This window comes from Rana temporaria, chromosome 3, assembly GCF_905171775.1.
Source record: "Rana temporaria chromosome 3, aRanTem1.1, whole genome shotgun sequence".
NCBI lineage: Eukaryota > Metazoa > Chordata > Amphibia > Anura > Ranidae > Rana > Rana temporaria.
The window spans coordinates 341,249,224-341,267,974 of record NC_053491.1 but is presented as its reverse complement, the minus strand read 5'-3'; the positions used below and the strand labels follow the sequence as shown (position 1 = coordinate 341,267,974).

General features: G+C 49.4%; 1 protein-coding gene across 4 annotated transcripts in view; it reads right to left on the bottom strand.

Annotated features, from left to right (window-relative positions):
• LOC120932605 (LON peptidase N-terminal domain and RING finger protein 1-like) overlaps positions 1–9,989 on the bottom strand; it is a 107,145-nt gene extending 97,156 nt beyond the window's left edge. For 3 of the 4 annotated variants that reach the window (XM_040345107.1, XM_040345108.1, XM_040345109.1), the window contains exon 1: positions 9,348–9,989. In XM_040345107.1, the coding sequence (XP_040201041.1) occupies positions 9,348–9,657 (310 nt within the window). In that variant the 5' untranslated portion in view covers positions 9,658–9,989. Of the gene's footprint in view, positions 1–4,909; positions 5,041–9,347 lie in introns of those variants that run through there. The other variant, XM_040345111.1, reaches the window with a different exon arrangement.
• Between the last annotated feature and the right edge of the window lie 8,762 nt (positions 9,990–18,751).

Sequence of the window (18,751 nt, the reverse complement as noted above, 5' to 3'; positions counted from 1 at the left end):
AGAGAGAGAGAGAGATAGAGTATGCACTCTGCAAGTGCATTTGCTCCAGAGCAATAGTGTTAATGAGGTAGAGCTTCACTATGGTGGCACACGAAGACGAGGTGCCAAGAGCACCGGTGGGGGACCCCAGAGGAAGAAGTTCGGGGTTGCTCTGTGTAAAACTATCGCACAGAGCAGGCAAGTACAACATGTTTAATAATTTAGTAAAAAATAAAAAATTAGGCTTTACATCCCCCTTAAATGCAAGTACCTGAACAAACGTGCCAAAGAAACTCCTTTACCACTTTGAGCGTGGAGCGTTACATGTTTTTATAACATGTGTTTTGGAGCGTGTTAGCGTGTTTTTTACCACATAACAAAACACCTACTGCTACCATGTTTGCAGTGCTATGGACAGTTAATGGTACCGCAAGCGTGACGTGGGTCTGCAATGCGTTTCCAAAAACGTGCAGCAAAACACGCATTTCCTGTGCATTTTGTTGCATATTTGGGAAAAGCAAAGTTAGAATGGGACCCTATAGTCAGCAGAGCAGACTGGAGAGAAAAGCCACATAAGGAGCTAGTGAAGAGCATGCTCCTGCTTATAGGAGTAGAGAGCAGAGAGGCAGAGTGTGTACGGAAAACTGACCTTACTGATAAGGGAATGATTTCTGCAAGCCCATTAGCTGGAAACGGCACTCAAGACCGGCATGCTATGAGTTACCATCACAGTATTAATTATATATGGTTAAACTGTATCAATTGATCTACCTGCACTGTGAGTATACCACATATAAATTTAAGATTATGAATGGCTATGCCACATTATTGAACAGGATCTGTTCATAGAAAGGTATTCACAGTGGAGAGCACACACCCATAATGAATTCCTTTGGAGGACTTGCTGCAGTGTTGGCAAGTAACTATATACAGTTGTGCTCATAAGTTTACATACCCTGGCAGAATGTATGATTTCTTGGCCATTTTTCAGAGAATATGAATGATAACACAAAAACTTTTCTTTCACTCATGGTTAGTGTTTGGCTGAAGCCATTTATTATAAATCAACTGTGTTTACTCTTTTTAAATCATAATGACAACAAAAACTACCCAAATGACCCTGATCAAAAGTTTTCCCCAGTTCTTAATACCGTGTATTGCCCCCTTTACCATCAATGACAGCTTGAAGTCTTTTGTGGTATTTGTGGATGAGGCTCTTTATCTTCTCAGATGGTAAAGCTGCCCATTCCTCTTGGCAAAAAGCCTCCAGTTCCTGTAAATTCTCGGGCTGTCTTGCATGAATTGCACGTTTGAGATCTCCCCAGAGTGGCTCAATGATATTGAGGTCAGGAGACTGATGGCCACTCCAAAAACCTTCACTTTATTTTGCTGTAGCCAATGACAGGTCCACTTGGCTTTGTGTTTTGGATCATTTTCATGTTGGAATGTTCAAGTACGTCCCATGCGCAGCTTCCTGGCTGATGAATGCAAATGTTCCTCCGAAATTTTTTGATAACATACTGCATTCATCTTGCCATTAAGTTTGACGAAACTTCCTGTGCCTTTGTAGCTCACACATCCCCAAAACATCAGTGAACCACCTCCGTGTTTCACAGTAGGAATGGTGTACCTTTCATCATCCACTTGTAGAGGAGAAATGGGGCTACACGTGTGCCAAGTTTCGGGTCCAGGGGACCTACGGCCGGGCCGGTACCGGGTCCCCAAAGTCACTGTGGAAATGACCGCTTAACATGGGAGTCCTATGGAAGGGGTGTCCGGCTTTGAAAAATCGGTGCTCCCCGGCCATAGGTCCCCCGGACAACACTTTGCACACTTGTAGAGAAAGAGTGGGGCTACATGTGTGCCAAGTTTGGGGTCCAGGGGACCTACGGCCGGCACCGGGTCCCCAAAGTTCGGGAGATCAGGCGCAAAAAGGTGACTCGTGTATAAGCTGAGGGGGGCATTTTCAGCACAAAAAAATGTGCTGAAAACCTCGGCTTACACTTGAGTATATACAGTACTAGCCTGTAATACCCCTTCAATACTAGGGCATTTTTCAGTGCTGTGGTAGTTTGATTGACAATTACTCCGTCATACATCACTGTGCCCAAATACATTTTAGTTAAAACATTTTAAACAGAGCTTTCTTTTGTGGTTATTTAATAACCACTGTTTTTTTATTGCCATTGCCATTTATTAACAGCCCTCCGTCTCCTGCATGTGCACACTTCAGGTGTGCGCACAATGCCTATGATTGAGCTGTCATGAGTCAGTGCAGATGACAGGTAAAATGCACAGAGCCAACCAGATTGGCTCTGTGCCATATCACTGTGAACCAATCAGTGCAATCGCAAGTTTCAACACAAAATGTAAACAAGCCCTTGCCTTCTGAAGTTCTGCCAATACCTTCTCTGTAATAATAACTCGGATCCAACTGAGCAGCAGTAAAAGGATTCGCACTAACCACGATGGAGGCACACTGAGCAGAAATACAGTAGGATGATCTTAGAGGATGCACACTGACCACCAATGTTGTGGGGCACTGATCATCAACATTAAAAGGGAGCAAACACCACTGACTACCAACATTTAAAGAGGCATTAACCACTGACCATAAGGGAGTAACTCCTGATCACTGAAATCTGCGATCTGTTCTATGCATTGTATAATCCTAACCCATGCACTATGACTGCTGTACTTGCTGAACTTTTTGCCTTAAAAAACACTTTAACACTATTTCTTAAAGTGGTTCAAAAGGCAAAAGGGCATTCTCTGCATTAGGGTAAAAAACCTTCATGTGTCTGTGCCTCCCCCGACCCTTAAAATACTTACCTGAGTCTGTTCTTGTTCCAGCGCTGTGCCCATTTGCAGCAGCTCTTCTTCCCTTTCTTTTCTCACAGGAGACACGGCAGCAGCCGGAGCCACGGACTCCTGTTGCTGTCAGTTAAATCCAGTAAGGAGGAAGTGGGATCAGGGGCCAAGCTGCACTGTGTGTGTCTATAGACGCACACAGCGCAGCTGGAAATTGAGCCCACAGGTCTGCCCCTATAGTAAGCGACTTGCTATTGTAGCAGACAAAAGAGGAGGAGCCGAGAACACTGGCAGTGAACACTAGAAGAGGAGGTCCGGGGCCACTCTGTGCAATACCATTGCACAGGGCAGGTAAGTATAACATGTTTATTATTTTAATTAAGAAACTTTTATTTACCTTTTTAAATAAAAAAAGCTTTACAATCACTTTAAATTAAACAAAACAAAACATTTTAGAGGCGTTTGTACTGAAAAAAAACAGTGGTTATTAAATAACCACAAAAGAAAGCTCTGTTTAAAATGTTTTAACTAAAATGTATTTGGGCACAGTGATGTATGACAGAGTAATTGTCAATCAAACTATCACAGCACTGAAAAATGCCCTAGTATTGAAGGGGTATTACAGGCTAGTACTGTATATACTCAAGTGTAAGCCGAGGTTTTTAGCACATTTTTTTGTGCTGAAAATGCCCCCCTTGGCTCATACACGAGTCACCTTTTTGCGCCTGATCTCCCGGACTTTGGGGACCTGGTACCGGCCGGCCGTAGGTCCCCTGGACAGCAAACTTGGCACACATGTAGCCCCACTCTTCCTCTACAAGTGTGCAAAGTGTTGTCCGGGGGACCTACGGCTGGGGAGCACCGATTTTTCAAAGCCGGGCACCCCTTCCATAGACTCCCATGTTAAGCAGTCATTTCTCCAGTGACTTTGGGGACCCGGTACTGGCCAGCCGTAGGTCCCCTGGACCCCTTGGCACACGTGTAGCCCCATTTCTCCTCTACAAGTGTGCACAGTTTGTTGTCTGGGGGAACCTACGGCTGGGGAGCACCGATTTTTCAAATCCGGGCACCCCTTCTATAGACTCCCATGTTAAACGTCAGTCTAGTCATGGACACAGTGAGGCGTGGGCACAGTGAGGCATGGGCACAGTGAGGCATAGGTACGGTGAGGCATAGGCACAGTGAGGCATGGACACAGTGAGGCATAGGCACAGTGAGGCATGGACACAGTGAGGCATGGGCACAGTGAGGCATAGGCACAGTGAGGCATAGGCACAGTGAGGCATGGACACAGTGAGGCATGGACACAGTGAGGCATGGACACAGTGAGGCATGGACACAGTGGGGCATGGACACAGTGAGGCATGGGCACAGTGAGGCATGGGCACAGTGAGGCATGCACATGGACACAGTGAGGCATGCAGTTGGACACCCTAGGCTTATACTCGAGTCAATACGTTTTCCCAGTTTTTTGTGGTAAAATTAGGTGCCTCGGCTTATATTCAGGTCGGCTTATACTCGAGTATATACGGTACTCAAGTAGTTCAATAAAAATATTCCACTAGTGCCATAGGGAAGCTTTATGTAGCAGATTATTTGTTTTCTTTCATGACAGATAGTTCTCGCATTCAAAACACACTACAATTACGATCTTCAGCGGGTGTCAAAATTAGGTCAATAACAACACAAATGCAGTGCGTTTGCCCGCACTGGATGGCATTTTACAGAAGTACATTGCGATCCGTTTGCAGTGAGTTTCCATAAGTAGCGCATGCACTACTTTAAGGGTGGTGCAGTGTGATCTGATCCCATTCAAAATGAATAGAATGAAATCACACTGCACAGAACTGCATGCGAGTCGCACGGCACGTTGTTCCTGTAGGATTCCTGGTGTGAACCGGCTCTAAGAAGTACAACATTTGTACTGTTCCAATATCTATCAGGACTGTTGTATAACACAAACACATGACAAGAGAAAAGACCATAAACATATTTTCCGATTAAAGATCGCACGTATTTCTCAGGGTTGTGCTCAGATTAGCAGGAAGTATCATAACCAGACATAATATGCTTATTAACAGGTGTTTTTCATATGAAATGGATTCCGCAAACAACTTACAAGGAAGACGCTGGTGACTAATACGATGATTCATCTCCATTCTTGTTAAACACAGACTCGGGATCCAAAAGTATTCTTTAACCACTTCAATACAGGTCACTTTCCCCCCTTCCTGCCCAGGCCAATTTTCAGCTTTCAACAATGTCGCTTTTTAAATGACAAATGCGCGGTTGTGCAACACTGTACCCACATTTTTATCATTTTGTTCCCACAAATAGAGCTTTCTTTTGGTGGTATTTGATCACCTCTGGAGTTTTTAATATATAAAAAAAATAAAAAAAAATTCTCTGGGCTAGATTCAGGTACAATTGCGCTTTTTTTACGGAGGCGCAGGGCAAAGTTTTTGCCCTGCGCCCCCGCAAATTTACTGCGCTGCCCTTGATTCACGGAGCAGTAGCTCCGTAAATTGCGTGGGCGCGCCGGCAAAATGCCCGGCGTAAGCGCGCGCAATTTAAATGATCCCGTAGGGGGCGGGAATCATTTAAATTAGGCGCGTTCCCGCGCCGATCGTAGAGCGCATGCTCCGTCGGGAAACTTTTCCGACGTGCATTGCGGCAAATGACGTCGCAAGGACGTCATTTGCTTCAAAGTGAATGTGAATGGCGTCCAGCGCCATTCACGAATCACTTACGCAAACTACGTAAATTAGAAATTTCGCGACGCGGGAACGACGGGTATACGTACGGCGAAAAACGCCGTACGGAAACGACGTAAACTGCGTACGGCGTTAGTATGCAATTTGCATACTATACGCTGAGCACAACGGGAACGCCACCTAGCGGCCATCGCAAGAATGCAGCCTAAGATATGCGGGCATAAGAGCCTTATGCCGTGCATATCTTAGGCTGCAGTCGGCGTAACGAGGTTCCTGAATCAGGAGCATTCGTTACGCCGGGGCAAGTAAGCAATTGCGCTGTGTAACTATGGTTACACAGGCGCAATTGCTTCTTGAATCCAGGCCTTTGTTTCTATTATAACATTTTGTAAATAAGTAAGTTTACTCCTTCAAGCGGGAGTTCACCCATTTCTGTTTTTTTTCCTCTTTTCCCCATAGCTGGATGCTCGTTTTGTCTAGGGGAATCGGCTATTTGTTTTAAAATATGAGCAGTACTTACCCGTTTTCGAGATGCATCCTCTCCGTCGCTTCCGGGTATGGGTCTTCGGGAGCGGGCGTTCCTTCTTGATTGACAGTCTTCCGAGAGGCTTCCGACGGTCGCATCCATCGCGTCACTAGTAGCCGAAAGAAGCCGAACGTCGGTGCGGCTCTATACTGTGCCTGCGCACCGACGTTCGGCTTCTTTCGGAAAATCGTGACGCGATGGATGCGACCGTCGGAAGCCTCTCGGAAGACTGTCAATCAAGAAGGAACGCCCAGTCCCGCAGCCCATACCCGGAAGCGACGGAGAAGATGCATCTCGTAAACGGTAAGTACGGATCATATTTTAAAACAAATAGCCGATTCCCCTAGACAAAACGAGCATGAAGCGAAGGGGAAAATGTTCTCCATGGGTGAACCTCCGCTTTCACTGATGGGCACCGATTAAGGCTGCACTGAGAGGCACTGATAGGGCGGCACTGATGAGGTGGCATAATATGCAGCACTGATGGGCACAGATAGGCAGCACTGATATGCAGCACTGATGGGCATTGATAGGCGGCACTGAAAGGTTGCACTTGTGGGTACTTATGGGCACTTATAGGTGGCACTGATGGATGGTACTGATGGGCTTCACTGATAGAGAGGCTCTGGCAGGCATTTATGATGGGCACTGATTGGCACCATTTGTGGGCTCAGATTGGCATCACTGGTGGCCATGGGTGACATACCTGGTGGTCATCAGTCGTGGGCATCCCTGGTGGTATCCCTGGTGGACCTATGTGATTGGACACAGCTGATCACATGGTAAAGAGCCTCCGCCACATCAGTGTTGCGGTGTGCCAGATCGCCGTGCTGCGCGCCCGCACGGGGACACGCTGGCTCGTTTTCCTGCAAGACATCATATGACGTCCAGTCAGAATAACAAAACCATCGCCCAGGTGTCATTTTGCTATAGGCCGGGCGGGAAGTGGTTAAGAGCCTCCATTACCATGTTCATCCCTTGGGAAGGCTTCCTCTCTCACTTTCTGGCTTTGTGACCGTTGCCATTAGGACAGTAGGAAAAAGGTTATAACCCTTCCTTCTAAAGCCTGGACATTTTTTACCTTAATGCATTCCCTGTAAGTTTCAAATCATGTGCTAGTATGCGAGGCATACTAGCACATTTATACAATAAATAAAATCACCCAGCGGTTTACTATCGCTTTAAACGAATGACAGAGTTGCTTTAGAAAAGTGAGTAAGGAGCACATACTAGAGCAGCCTTCCTCCACCAGGGTTCCTCCAGAGGTTGCTGGGGGGTTCATTGGGCAATGGTGGATCGATCTCCTGCCTAAATGAACCACCAATGTAAAGGGGATCTCTGACATCAAATGGTAGGACTCATTTCTACACTTTAAGACCTCCTCCCCTGCTCTTCTTTAGGAAATGGCACTTTTTTCTGGGGAGTGGGGTGGAGCAGGTACTCGCTCCCGCTCCCACTCGGATCGCCTAGATTTCCTCTCTAAGGCCCCGTACACACGACCGGATCTGTCCGCTGGGATTTATCCGCGGATCAGTTCCAGCAGACAAATCCGGTCGTGTGTACGGACTAGCGGACATTTTTCGGCGGACATTTGTCCAGCCGACCGTTTTCCAGCGGATAAAAATTTCTTAGCATGCTAAGAAATCTATCCGCTGGAAACCTGTCCGTCGGACTTATCCGGTCGTCTGTACAGACTCACCAGATAAGTCCGACCGATCCCCATCCCTCGCATGCGTCGAAGTGATTTTGGAAGTATTTACCTTCCAGGGTCGCGCATCGTCACGGCGACGGCGCGGCCACGTCACCGAGGATGTATTCTGCTGGGATTTTGATCTGATGGGGTGTACAGCCATCAGATCAAAATCCGGAGCAGAAATGTCCGATGGAAACGGTCCGGCGGAACGTTTTCATCGGATATCCGCTCGTGTGTACAGGGCCTAATACTTTTCAGGGGACAACCAAAAAGTTGAAACTTTCTTTAATGCCGCGTACACACGATCGGAAATTCCGACAAGAAAAGTCCGATGTGAGCTTTTGGTCGGAAATTACGACTGTGTGTGCGCTCCATCGGACTTTTGCTATCGGAATTTCCGCAAACAAAGGATTGAGAGCAGGTGCTCTATTTTTCCGACGGAAAAAAATCCTATCGGAAAATCTGCTCGTCTATATGCAATTCAGAATGGGCAAAAAAACATGCATGCTCGGAATCAAGCATAAGAGCCGAACTGCCTATTGAACTTCATTGATCTCAGCTCGTCGTACGTGTTGTACATCACCGCGCTCTTGAAGGTCGGAATTTCCGACAAGATTTGTGTGACCGTGTGTATGCAACACAAGTTTGAGCCAACATTCCGTCAGAAAAAGATTTTCTTGTTGGAATTTCCAATCGTGTGTACGCGGCATTACTTCCACTTTCAATGATAATGGTGAACAGGACAAATATAGGGATAAATGTCTCTAACAAGGACACAAACGGCAATAAAAACTGACAGCTGTTCTAATCCCTTTTCAGTCTATCCAAAAAAAATGCATTTTGTTATATTTAAAGTAGAATTACAAACCAGCATTTGATTAGCTTAACAGCACATTCTTCGGTAAACTGGTAAAATTGTTAACCGAGCACCCAGGTGCAGGATGGAGGACCAGGGGAGTGTCTTGCCATCCTAGGCTATAAGTCACAGCGCCGGAGCAGCGATACCCGGACGGCACTCCTGGTATCATGGTGGCATCAGAGGAAGTGAATGAGGGCCGCTGCGGGGGCTTTGATCTCAGGTAAGTAATTTATAATGAGCTAGTATGCTATGCATACTAGCTCATTATGTCTTTGTCTTGCAGGTTGCCTTTCTATTTATTTTTTGGACAAGACGGTTTACTTGCTCTATAAGAGCCGGTCACATTCATCTGTCATGCGAATTAGATGCGGAGAAAGCAGCATCCAATTCGCACATATGTGAGTCTAAGCCTAGGTCCACACTGAATGCGGGTATGAAAACGTGCAAGATTTCTTTTTTTTATCCAGAATCGTGTGAGATTTCAAACCGGCATTTAAGTGCGACTTCGGCGGGCGATTCGATAAACATCTGTGTGGGTTACTGCACAGATGTCTACACAAGTCGCACCCGAAATCGCCAAAAGTACTTTTTCAAATCGATGCAGGCTTGCAAAGTCGGCATCGCACCGATTTGGACGGTGCCAATGGGGTGCGACTTGTCATGCGATTTGCCCTGTCGCTCCAATGTGAACGAGGGCTAAGGCTAAACTTTTATTTTACTAGCTGAACCCTTGAAGCCCATGCGCCCTTTTTGTTGTATCCTTACCCAGGGTAACAGCCTTGCAGGCCACCTTCCCAGCCTCTTCGTACTTCTGCTGGGCGATGAGATGGCGGAGGTCCCTTGTGATCCTGTTGATTTTGGTGTGGGGGTCCAGGCACTTGTCCAGCAGATCGGACAGCAGGGTGTTACATCTGAGCTCCTGCTCCCCTGAGATCTTCAGCTTGGTTCTGCAGACCTGGCATCTGCCCCTGGCTGCTCCTTGCAGGCACCTCTTACAGAAAGTGTGCCCACAGGGGACAGTCACAGGGTCCCATAGAGGGTGCTGGCAGCATGGACAAGCCAACAGCTCCATCATTACAGGGCAGTCTAATGTCACCTAAGGGCACAGCTCAAGTCCCTTTAACGATCCTTAAAAAAATAAAATTAAAAAAAAAGCAGCAATGTTTGCAAAATATGGAGTGCAGCACTTCCCCAGCTACCAACAGTGCCTGCTGCCGTCAGCACGTAGTGCAGGGGACTCCTCCGTGTTGGCATCCATCGCAGAGAACAGCTGATGCCATCCTGAGGTAGGCAGGATATGAGGAAAGCAGAAAGTATCAGCTGGCATTAGAGCAGTGAGGAGGGCACGCAATGAGGTGTCACAGGACGGCGACGGTCCTTATTCTTAAACAAAAAATAAACACAAAGAAAAAGGATGATATAACATGTGCTGTTACATTACATAAAGTCAGCGCACACGTGACGCGGCAGGGAGCCCTCCTATTGGCTGAGGTGTGATCCCCGCCCTTGTTGTGAAACAGACAGAATCCTGTGTTTCATAATGTTAGTCCTGGTGAGGAGGGGGAGAGGACATAGAGAGAGGGGAAACGGGGTGACCATACAGGGGAGAGGACATAAAGAGAGGGGAAACGGGGTGACCATACAGGGGAGAGGAAATAGAGAGAGGGGAAACGGGGTGACCATACAGGGGAGAGGACATAGAGAGAGTGGAAACGGGGTGACCATACAGGGGAGAGGACATAAAGAGAGGGGAAACGGGGTGACCATACAGGGGAGAGGACATAAAGAGAGGGGAAACGGGGTGACCATACAGGGGAGAGGAAATAGAGAGAGGGGAAACGGGGTGACCATACAGGGGAGAGGACATAGAGAGAATGGAAACGGGGTGACCATACAGGGGAGAGGGCATAGAGAGAGGGGAAACGGGGTGACCGAGGGCATAGAGAGAGGGGAAACGGGGTGACCATACAGGGGAGAGGACACAGAGAGAGGGGAAACGGGGTGACCATACAGGGGAGAGGACATAGAGAGAGGGGAAACGGGGTGACCATACAGAGGAGAGGACACAGAGAGGGGAAACGGGGTGACCATACAGGGGAGAGGACATAAAGAGAGGGGAAACGGGGTGACCATACAGGGGAGAGGAAATAGAGAAAGGGGAAACGGGGTGACCATACAGGGGAGAGGACATAGAGAGAGTGGAAACGGGGTGACCATACAGGGGAGAGGGCATAGAGAGAGGGGAAACGGGGTGACCATACAGGGGAGAGGACACAGAGAGAGGGGAAACGGGGTGACTATACAGGGGAGAGGACATAGAGAGAGGGGAAAGGGGGTGACCATACAGGGGAGAGGACACAGAGAGAGGGGAGACCATACAGGGGAGAGGACACAGAGAGAGGGGAGACCATACAGGGGAGAGGACACAGAGAGAGGGGAGACCATACAGGGGAGAGGACACAGAGAGAGGGGAAACGGGGTGACCATACAGGGGAGAGGACATAGAGAGAGTGGAAACGGGGTGACCATACAGGGGAGAGGGCATGGAGAGAGGGGGAACGGGGTGACCATACAGGGGAGAGGACACAGAGAGAGGGGAAACGGGGTGACCATACAGGGGAGAGGACATAGAGAGAGTGGAAACGGGGTGACCATACAGGGGAGAGGGCATGGAGAGAGGGGGAACGGGGTGACCATACAGGGGAGAGGACACAGAGAGAGGGGAAATGGGGTGACCATACAGGGGAGAGGACACAGAGAGAGGGGAAATGGGGTGACCATACAGGAGAGAGGACACAGAGAGAGGGGAAACGGGGTGACCATACAGGGGAGAGGACATAGAGAGAGAGGAAACGGGGTGACCATACAGGGGAGAGGACATAGAGAGAGGGGAAACGGGGTGACCATACAGGGGAGAGGACATAGAGAGAGGGGAAACGGGGTGACCATACAGGGGAGAGGACACAGAGAGAGGGGAAACGGGGTGACCATACAGGGGAGGGGACATAGAGAGAGGGGAAACGGGGTGACCATACAGGGGAGAGGACACAGAGAGGGGAAACGGTGTGACCATACAGGGGAGGGTACACACAGAGAGGGGAAACGGGGTGACCATACAGGGGAGAGGACACAGAGAGAGGGGAAACGGGGTGACCATACAGAGGAGAGGACATAGAGAGAGGGGAAACGGGGTGACCATACAGGGGAGAGGACATAGAGAGAGGGGAAACAGGGTGACCATACAGGGGAGAGGGCATAGAGAGAGGGGAAACGGGGTGACCATACAGGGGAGGGGACACAGAGAGGTGAAACGGGGTGACCATACAGGGTAGAGGGCATAGAGAGAGGGGAGAGGGCATAGAGAGAGGGGAAACGGGGTGACCATACAGGGGAGAGGGCATAGAGAGAGGGGAAACGGGGTAAGCATACAGGGGAGAGGACACAGAGAGGGGAAACGGGGTGACCATACAGGGGAGAGGACACACAGAGAGGGGAAACGGGGTAAGCATACAGGGGAGAGGACACAGAGAGGGGAAACGGGGTAAGCATACAGGGGAGGGTACACAGAGAGGGGAAACGGGGTGACCATACAGGGGAGGGTACACAGAGAGGGGAAACGGGGTGACCATACAGGGGGAGAGGACATAGAGAGGGGAAACGGGGTAAGCATACAGGGGAGGGTACACAGAGAGGGGAAACGGGGTAAGCATACAGGGGAGGGTACACAGAGAGGGGAAACGGGGTGACCATACAGGGGGAGAGGACATAGAGAGGGGAAACGGGGTGACCATACAGGGGAGAGGACATAGAGAGAGTGGAAACGGGGTGACCATACAGGGGAGAGGGCATGGAGAGAGGGGGAACGGGGTGACCATACAGGGGAGAGGACACAGAGAGAGGGGAAATGGGGTGACCATACAGGGGAGAGGACACAGAGAGAGGGGAAATGGGGTGACCATACAGGAGAGAGGACACAGAGAGAGGGGAAACGGGGTGACCATACAGGGGAGAGGACATAGAGAGAGAGGAAACGGGGTGACCATACAGGGGAGAGGACATAGAGAGAGGGGAAACGGGGTGACCATACAGGGGAGAGGACATAGAGAGAGGGGAAACGGGGTGACCATACAGGGGAGAGGACACAGAGAGAGGGGAAACGGGGTGACCATACAGGGGAGGGGACATAGAGAGAGGGGAAACGGGGTGACCATACAGGGGAGAGGACACAGAGAGGGGAAACGGTGTGACCATACAGGGGAGGGTACACACAGAGAGGGGAAACGGGGTGACCATACAGGGGAGAGGACACAGAGAGAGGGGAAACGGGGTGACCATACAGAGGAGAGGACATAGAGAGAGGGGAAACGGGGTGACCATACAGGGGAGAGGACATAGAGAGAGGGGAAACGGGGTGACCATACAGGGGAGAGGGCATAGAGAGAGGGGAAACGGGGTGACCATACAGGGGAGGGGTCACAGAGAGGTGAAACGGGGTGACCATACAGGGTAGAGGGCATAGAGAGAGGGGAGAGGGCATAGAGAGAGGGGAAACGGGGTGACCATACAGGGGAGAGGGCATAGAGAGAGGGGAAACGGGGTAAGCATACAGGGGAGAGGACACAGAGAGGGGAAACGGGGTGACCATACAGGGGAGAGGACACACAGAGAGGGGAAACGGGGTAAGCATACAGGGGAGAGGACACAGAGAGGGGAAACGGGGTAAGCATACAGGGGAGGGTACACAGAGAGGGGAAACGGGGTGACCATACAGGGGAGGGTACACAGAGAGGGGAAACGGGGTGACCATACAGGGGAGAGGACATAGAGAGGGGAAACGGGGTAAGCATACAGGGGAGGGTACACAGAGAGGGGAAACGGGGTGACCATACAGGGGGAGAGGACATAGAGAGGGGAAACGGGGTGACCATACAGGGGAGAGGACACAGAGAGAGGGGAAACGGGGTGACCATACAGGGGAGAGGACATAGAGAGAGGGGAAACGGGGTGACCATACAGGGGAGAGGACATAGAGAGAGGGGAAACGGGGTGACCATACAGAGGAGAGGACATAGAGAGAGGGGAAACGGGGTGACCATACAGGGGAGAGGACATAGAGAGAGGGGAAACGGGGTGACCATACAGGGGAGAGGTCATAGAGAGAGGGGAAACGGGGTGACCATACAGGGGAGAGGACATAGAGAGAGGGGAAACAGGGTGACCATACAGGGGAGAGGACATAGAGAGAGGGGAAACGGGGTGACCATACAGGGGAGGGTACACAGAGAGGGGAAACGGGGTGACCATACAGGGGAGAGGACAAAGAGAGAGGGGAAACGGGGTGACCATACAGGGGAGAGGACAAAGAGAGAGGGGAAACAGGGTGACCATACAGGGGAGAGGACATAGAGAGAGGGGAAATGGGGTGACCATACAGGGGAGAGGACAAAGAGAGAGGGGAAACGGGGTGACCATACAGGGGAGAGGAAATAGAGGGGAAACGGGGTGACCATACAGGGGAGAGGACATAGAGAGAGGGGAAACGGGGTGACCATACAGGGGAGAGGACATAGAGAGAGGGGAAACGGGGTGACCATACAGGGGAGAGGACATAGAGAGAGGGGAAACGGGGTGACCATACAGGGGAGAGGACACAGAGAGGGGAAACGGGGTGACCATACAGGGGAGAGGACATAGAGAGAGGGGAAACGGGGTGACCATACAGGGGAGAGGGCATAGAGAGAGGGGAAACGGGGTGACCATACAGGGGAGAGGACATAGAGAGAGGGGAAACGGGGTGACCATACAGGGGAGAGGACATAGAGAGAGGGGAAACGGGGTGACCATACAGGGGAGGGTACACAGAGAGGGGAAACGGCGTGACCATACAGGGGAGAGGACAAAGAGAGAGGGGAAACGGGGTGACCATACAGGGGAGAGGACAAAGAGAGAGGGGAAATGGGGTGACCATACAGGGGAGAGGACAAAGAGAGAGGGGAAAGGGGGTGACCATACAGGGGAGAGGACATAGAGAGAGGGGAAATGGGGTGACCATACAGGGGAGAGGACATAGAGAGAGGGGAAATGGGGTGAACATACAGGGGAGAGGACATAGAGAGGGGAAGCGGGGTGACCATACAGAGGGGAGGACATAGAGAGAGGGGTAACGGGGTGACCATACAGGGGAGGGGACACAGGTGAAACGGGGTGACCATACAGGGGAGGGGACACAGAGAGGTGAAACGGGGTGACCATACAGGGGAGGGGACACTGAGAGGGGAAACGGGGTGACCATACAGGGGGAGAGGACACAGAGAGAGGGGAAACAGGGTGACCATACGGGGAGAGGACATAGAGGGGAAACGGGGTGACCATACAGGGGAGGGGACACTGAGAGGGGAAACGGGGTGACCATACGGGGAGAGGACACAGAGAGAGGGGAAACGGGGTGACCATACAGGGGAGAGGACACAGAGAGAGGGGAAACGGGGTGACCATACAGGGGAGAGGACACAGAGAGAGGGGAAACGGGGTGACCATACAGTGGAGAGGACACAGAGAGAGGGGAAACAAAATTCAATTTGGCGTTTTGGGCCTTTTTTGTGCGCATTTTGGTACAGTTCTTAATGCACTTTTTGCACATTTTGGCGTTTTTTTAAAACACATTTTAGCACATCTTTATGCGCATTTTGGTGCTATTTTTAACATGTATTTTGACAATTTTTTTACTTGCGTTTTTGTGTGCATTCCGGAAACGCATGCAAAATGATATGCTTGCGGTGCCATTAATTGTTAATGGCACCCCAAAAGTGGCTAGCAAATGTGCTGCTTAACCACTTGACGACCGCCACATGCAGATGTACGTCGGCAGAATGGCACGGACAGGCACATTGGCGTACAGGTACGTCCCTTTAAATTTGCCGCCCGGTGCGCCGCGTGCCTCGTGAGCGTGCTCGCGGGTCCAGCGGCCCACGATTACAGTCGGCAAAGGCAGAATAGAGGGATGCCTTTGTAAACAAGGCATTCCCCTATTTTGCCTAGTGACACTGTCACTGATGGCTGTTCCCCGTGATTGGGAACATTTATCAGTGATGTGTTACATGTAGCCATGCCCCCTAACATTAGGAATCACTCACTAGTACTGACATAACCCCTGCAGCGCCACCTAGTGGTTAACCCCTTTATTGCCAGTGTCATTTTTACAGCGAGCAGTGCGTTGTTATAGCACTGATCGCTGTAAAAATTACAATGGTCCCAGAAATGTGTCTGCCATAAATGCTGATCGCCGCCATTAGTAGTAAAAAAAAAAAAAATGCAATAAAACTATCCCCTTTTTTGTAAACGCTATAAATTTTGCGCAAACCAACCGATAAACGCTTATTGCGATTTTTTTTACCAAAAATATGTAGAAGAATACGTATCGGCCTAAACTGAGGAAAAAAAATAATGTTTTATATATTTTTGGGGGATATTTATTATAGCAAAAAGTAAAAAATATTGTTTTTTTTTCAAAATTGTCGCTCTATTTTTGTTTATAGCGCAAAAAATAAAAACCGCAGAGGTGATCAAATACCACTAAAAGAAAGCTCTATTTGTGGGGAAAAAAGGACGCCAATTTTGTTTGGGAGCCACGTCGCACGACCACGCAATTGTCAGTTAAAGCGACGCAGTGCCGAATCGCAAAAACTGTCCGGGTCCTTTAGCTGCATTTTGGTCCGGGTCTTAAGTGGCTAAAAAACAGCAAAATGCGCTTAACCACTTCAGCCCCGGACCATTTTGCTGGTCAACGACCGGGGCACTTTTTGCGATTTGGCACTGCGTCGCTTTAACTGACAATTGCGCGGTCGTGCGATGTGGCTCCCAAACAAAATTGGCGTCCTTTTTTTCCCACAAATAGAGCTTTCTTTTGGTGGTATTTGATCACCTCTGCGGTTTTTATTTTTTGCGCTATTAACAAAAATAGAGCGAAAATGTTGAAAAAAAATCCATATTTTTTACTTTTTGCTATAATAAATATCCCCAAAAAAGATATTAAAAAACATTATTTTTTCTCAGTTTAGGCCAATAGTATTCTTCTACCAATTTATGGTAAAAAAAAAGTGTTTATCGATTGGTTTGCGAAAAATTTATAGCGTTTACAAAAAAAGGGAACTGGGCGTTCCTAATGGATTGACAGGCTTCCGACCGCCGCATACAGCGCGTCACGAGTTGCCAAAAGAAGCCGGACTGCGAATCGGCTCTATACGGCGCCTGCGCACCGACGTTCGGCTTCTTTCGGCAACTCGTCACTGTATGCGGCGGTCGGAAGCCTGTCAATCAATTAGGAACGCCCAGTCCCGCAGAAGACATACCCGCAAGCGGCGGTGAAAATACGGTATGTACGGGGATAGAATTTAAAAAAACAGCCGATTGTCATTCTGACAACTCGGCTGAATGTAATGTTAAAAAATTATTTTTTGGGTGAACCCCCACTTTAACGACCGCCCACTGTATATGTACGTCGGTTTTTTAAAGATAGATATCTCGGTAACTGCAGCAGCTGCTGCCACAACCGAGATATCCATCTCTTCAGTGAGCGGTCCTGTAAACGATAACAGCGGTGTCTGCGGCGGATTCGCCGCGAGATCGCCGTTATTGGTGGCGGGAGAGGGCCTCCCGCCGCTTACCGGAGCCGTAGTGGCGTAGCGATCGGGTCCTGCTGTGTGGGGATGCGAGTGAGGGCCCCCATCCATCCCCATAGCATTGCTGGGCGGAAGTGACGTCAAAACGTCAGTCCCACCCATGCGTCTTAACCACTACCCGACGGCCGTACGACTTTATACGGCCGCGGGGTGGTTCTGAATCTCTAACAGGCCGTAAAAAAGACGGCCTGCGCGCGCATCCGACGGCGGCGCGCGTGCTCTCCGCATCGCTGAGATGCCGATGCGAGCGCCTGGCGGCCGTGATGTCCGCCAGGGACTCGGGGTCGGCGGCTACAGGGACAAGACGTGGAGATCTGTGTGTAAACACACAGATCCATGTCCTGTCAGGGGAGAGAGGAGACCGATCTGTGTCCCTTGTACATAGGGACATAGATCGGTCACCTCCCCCAGTCACCCCCCCTCCACCTACAGTTAGAACACAATTTAGGGTACACATTTAACCCCTTCCTCACCCCCTAGTGTTAACCCCTTCAATGCCAGTCACATTTATACAGTAATTAGTGCATCTTTATAGCACTGATCGCTGTATAAATGTGAATGGCGCCAAAAATGTGTCAAAAGTGTCCGATGTGTCCGCTATAATGTCACAGTCACGAAAAAAATGCTGAACGCCGCTATTGGTAGTAAAAAAAAATAATAAAAAATAATAATAATTCTGTCCCCTATTTTGTAAGCGCAACTTTTGCGCAAACCAGACGCTTCTTGCGATTTTTTTTTTCAAAAATATGTAGAAGAATACGTATCGCCTAGACTGAGAAAAAAAAAAATTTAAAAAAATTTGGGCTATTTATTATAGCAGCAAGTAAAAAACATTGTTTTTTTTTTTCAAAATTGTCGCTCTATTTTTGTTTATAGCGCAAAAAATAAAAAACGCAGAGGCAATAAAATACCACCAAAAGAAAGCTCTATTTGTGGGGAAAAAAGGACGTCAATTTTGTTTGGGAGCCACGTCGCACGACCGCGCAATTGTCAGTTAAAGTGAGGCAGTGCCACAAGCTGAAATTTCACCTGGTCAGGAAGGGGTATATGTGCCCAGTAAGGAAGTGGTTAAAGAGAAACATTTTTGTTGTCATTTGAAAAAATGACAACATTTCCATTTTTTTATTTTTTTTGCATTTAAAGCGGATGTTCCCTGGAAAAAAAATATTAAAAGCCAGCAGCTACAAATACTGCAGCTGCTGACTTTTAATATTAGGACACTTACCTGTCCTGAAGTCCAGCGGCGTCCGCAGCAGAGGACGAGCGATCGCTCGTCACCCTGCTGCTCCCCCCTCCATTCACTGTGAGGGAACCAGGAAGTGAAGTGCTCCGGCTTCACTGCCCGGTTCCCTACAGCGCATGCACGAGTCGCGCTGCGCCCGCCGATTGGTTCCCGCCTTGTGCTGGGAGCCGAGTGTTTTCAGCACACAACGGGGGGGGGGGGCGACGGGAAGTGACGAAATGCCCATCTTTTGCCCATGAATGCCGGGC